We start from the raw sequence: 3,892 nt of genomic DNA on the forward strand, positions 1-3,892 counted from the left end.
CTCAGATCTCAGCCTCCCAAGTTGCTAGGATTACAGGCATGAGCCACTGGCACCTGGCTTGTGTGTACACTTTTTTTTTTTTTTTTTAAAGGAAGCTGTTGAATGCTTCTGGATGCATTCAAAATGATGTTCTATGAATGCCACTCAAGTTATTTCAAAAAAAGCAAATAGATCTCCCAGTGTTGATGGCTCACATCAGTAATCTTAGTTACTCAGGAGACTGAGATCTGAGGACTGAGGTTCAAAGCCAGTCTAGGAAGGAAAGTCTATGGGACTCTTATCTCTAATTAACTAACAAAAAGCCAGAAACAGAGGTGTAGCTCAAGTGGTAGAGTACCAGTCTTGAGTGAAAAAGTTTAGCGACGTTACCTAGGCCCAATTCAAGTCTCAGTATTAGCATGTGCGCGCGCATGTACGCGTGCATGCATGCACATACACATACGCACGCATGCACGCGTGCGCGAATGGATCCAAGATTGAGGCCAAAATTCTTTTTTTTTAGGGTAAATCTCTTATAAACTATCACCAATTTAATGGGTTATCAGAGAAGTAGATTTCATGTATACTGAGTCTGGAGGACCATGGCTGTGACATACAGCTGTGGAGAAAGAAAAGATCACCTGCCCTCCTCAGGAACTGCTGGCATATGAAAATTTAGATTCCTGCCTTTTGCTTTTGTTTTCATATGATCCTTTCATTACCTTCCTTAGGTCACAAATAAAAGATTTAGTTTCTATGCACGGTATATATACATTTAGAAAAATATATAAAAATAAGCCAGTAAGAGACAAGTGGCAGAGCCCTTGTAATTTGGCAGGCACATACAGTCACACATGCTTATGTCTTCTCCCCCACACCTCCATGCCAGGGAGTAGAAACGCTCACCTTAAATGCACTACTTTACATGGGATATTTCACAGATACAGATTTTTTTTTTTTACATTAAATAGAGTGAAAACAATTACGCTCCTATTCGCCTGTGTCTTGTTTTTCATGGCATCTTCAAAATAGGCCCAGGTCCCCTGCTTTTCATCTCCACCTGTAGATGTGAAACTTGAACCATGAACAATATACAATGTGTCAGTGGGGGCTGCATCTGAACGCTTAAGTGGAAGAAAGAGGAAATGGCTCTGGGGCGGCGTCAGACATTGGAGTCTTCATCAGTAATGCTGGCACTAGGGGAGCAGGCAGCGAAGTCCTTAAACATGTCGTCTTCCTTCAGCATATACTAGGGGAAGCAGATGGTTACCACACGCTGTGGAGACACACGTTGTGCTCGGACAGCATCACCCATCCTCTAACACCCAGGCAATTATATATATATTTTAAAGCATTTATTCATTCATTCACTCATGTGCCAGTATTGGGGCTTGAGTTCAGGGCCTTTACACACTTACTTGGTGTCATTTATTCAAGGCTGTAACTCTACCACTTGAACCATACCTCCACTTCTGTCTTTTTGCTGGTTAATTGGAAATAAGAGTCTCAGGGTATGTGTGCGGGTCTTTCCTAGGGAGGGGAGCTTTAGAACTATGATCTTCAGAGCTCATCCTCTTGAGTAGCTGGGAACTGAGCAGTGAGCCACTAGGGCCTCTCCCCATGAAGTTCTTTAGGATAATTTACTTATTTTGGGGAGGACTGAATTCAGTACCTCATCCTTTCACTTGGCTTTTTCACTCTATCCCTTGAGCTACAGCTCCACGTTTGGATTTTTACTGATTAATTGGAGTTAAGAGTCTCACACACTTTCCTATCCAGACTTTAACCTAGGTAGCTAAGATTAAAGGTGTGAGCCACCAACACCTAGTCTTGTGCAAGCTTTTTTTTTTTTTTTTTTTAAGTATTTACTCATTCATGCATGGACTTTCCTTCCTAGGCTGTCTTTGAACTCTGATCCTCAAACCCCAGTCAACTAAGTAGCTAGGATTATAGGTGGGATCCACCAGTAACCCATGCCATGTAGTTCTTTGGAGTGATTTTAGCAGTAATCATTAGAGTCACATTTCTAGTCATTCACCTGTGTCTTACAAACTTACTGTGAGATTGTTGATGCCTTCAGAGAATGCACCGATCTGTCTTACTGTCCCTTCAGAATCTTCCATCTGCAGAGAGCAAATCACACTGTACCTATTCATATCCATTATCTCATGAAAACTAAGCAGAATTGACATGAATGACACTGGGGCCAGAGCAATAGAACACAATTATGCTGTTTTCTTACCTCTACAATGTGGACAGCAAACATGAATATAAACTATATGCTGTGATAATAGAATGAAGATCATAGGTAGATAGAATGAAGTAAGCAACTGCAAGTGTTTGTAGGCATTTGAAGAACATATATCCTGGTTAATAGATGTTATGTGAAATGGAAACAAGAGGGTTTTAGGTAGTAGATGAAAATTTCCCTCTCAGCATCTGTGCAGCTGAAAAGCATTGTGCAGTGCCTTATTTACCTGCTCTAGCCGGTCCAAATCATCCTCATCATACAAGTGTAGGTCCAGGTCAGTATTACAGGCCTGGTTAGAGGCATTGCCTGATGCCTGTCCCAGGTCCATTGGACAAACATATTCTTCTCCATCTTCCTGCTTTTTCTTTCTCAGATTGCCAAAATTGCTGAAGGTCAGTTTCTTTGGCTTGAAATGCAAACAAAGAGAATCAGGAATTTGATAAAATCACAGGACAGGGGCCTGAGAACAGGCAGGGGCCTGAGAACAGATGTGGTTAAGTTGCTCATCCCGCCTCAGAGAGAAAAGCAACCACGTGGTTATATCGCATAACAAAAAGAGCACCAGAAACCAGGTGCTAGTGGCTCATGCGTGTAATTCTAGTTACTAGGAGGCTGAGTTATGATGATCATTGTTCAAAGCCAACCTGGCAGGAAAGTCTGTGAGACTCTTTTCTCCAACTACTATCAATGCCCCGCTGCCCCATGGCCACAAAAAAAAAACAACAACAGCAAAAAAACCAACTAGAAATAGAACTGTGGCTCAAAAAAAAAAAAAAAAAGTTCAGGAACAATGCCTAATCCCTGAGTTCAAATCCCAGGACCAGCACATGTGAACAGTACATCAAATATCCTATTATTCCTTGCCATGAATCTCAGAAGATGAATTTTTCTTTTTGTAGTAAAGTAATAAGTTTATTAAAAGTGGAAGTATAGACTCTCCATAAAGGGTGTCTCAGGGGCTGGAGTCCAAGGAAGTCCCCAAGAAAGTAGCCTTTGTGTTTATTAATTCTCCTCCTATCCTAGGACATGAATGAGCATGACGATCCATGCGGGAACCTGGATCCCTCATTGGTCCCTACCACAGGGTAGAAGCATGGAAATAAGTCAGATTGGTCAAGGCCAGTAACACACCAGGGACTGCCTCACTACCAACCTGGGGCATTGTGGATAGAAGAGGCATTTGAACAGGAGCCTGAAGCATTGTGGGAAAAAGAAAGGTCATTAAAAAGAAAGGTCATTATAGTTGAGCGCTAGTGGCTCACACCTGCAATCCTAGCCACTCAGGAAGCGGAGGCAATTTGAAGCCAGCCAGGGCAGGAAAGTCTGTGAGATGCTTATCTCCAATAAACTACTCAGGAAGAGCTGGAAGTGGTGCTATGGCTCAAGTAATAGAGTGCTGGTCTTGAACAAAAAGAGCTTAGGGACAGTGCCCAGGCCCTGAGTTCAAGCTGGGACAAGGGGAAAAAAAGGCCATTATGAGCAAGAGCCCAAGCCACCATGGAAAGAAGTATTTGAGTAACAGCCCAAGGCACCATGATGTACTACATGCTGTCTGCCATGTTATGTCCATCTTTTTTTTTTTTTTTTTGGTCCGGTCGTGGGGCCTGAACTCTGGGCCTGGGCACTGTCCCTCAGCTCTTCAGCTCAAGGCTAGCGCTCTAC

The 3,892-nt window shown here is 42.7% G+C and overlaps 1 protein-coding gene across 3 annotated transcripts in view; it reads right to left on the reverse strand.

Annotated features, from left to right (window-relative positions):
- Positions 1-500: 500 nt before the first annotated feature.
- The window catches only part of Ppfibp1 (PTPRF interacting protein, binding protein 1 (liprin beta 1)), a 61,966-nt gene continuing 58,574 nt past the window's right edge, over positions 501-3,892 (reverse strand). For all 3 annotated transcript variants that reach the window (XM_013033436.1, XM_013033435.1, XM_013033437.1), the window contains 3 exons: positions 2,457-2,636; positions 2,037-2,102; positions 501-1,228 (listed from right to left, as the gene is read on the reverse strand). In XM_013033436.1, the coding sequence (XP_012888890.1) occupies positions 1,142-1,228; positions 2,037-2,102; positions 2,457-2,636 (333 nt within the window). In that variant the 3' untranslated portion in view covers positions 501-1,141. The remainder of the gene's footprint in view (positions 1,229-2,036; positions 2,103-2,456; positions 2,637-3,892) is intronic.

The sequence above is a fragment of the Dipodomys ordii genome, unplaced genomic scaffold (assembly GCF_000151885.1).
Source record: "Dipodomys ordii isolate 6190 unplaced genomic scaffold, Dord_2.0 Scaffold167, whole genome shotgun sequence".
NCBI classification, from domain to species: domain Eukaryota; kingdom Metazoa; phylum Chordata; class Mammalia; order Rodentia; family Heteromyidae; genus Dipodomys; species Dipodomys ordii.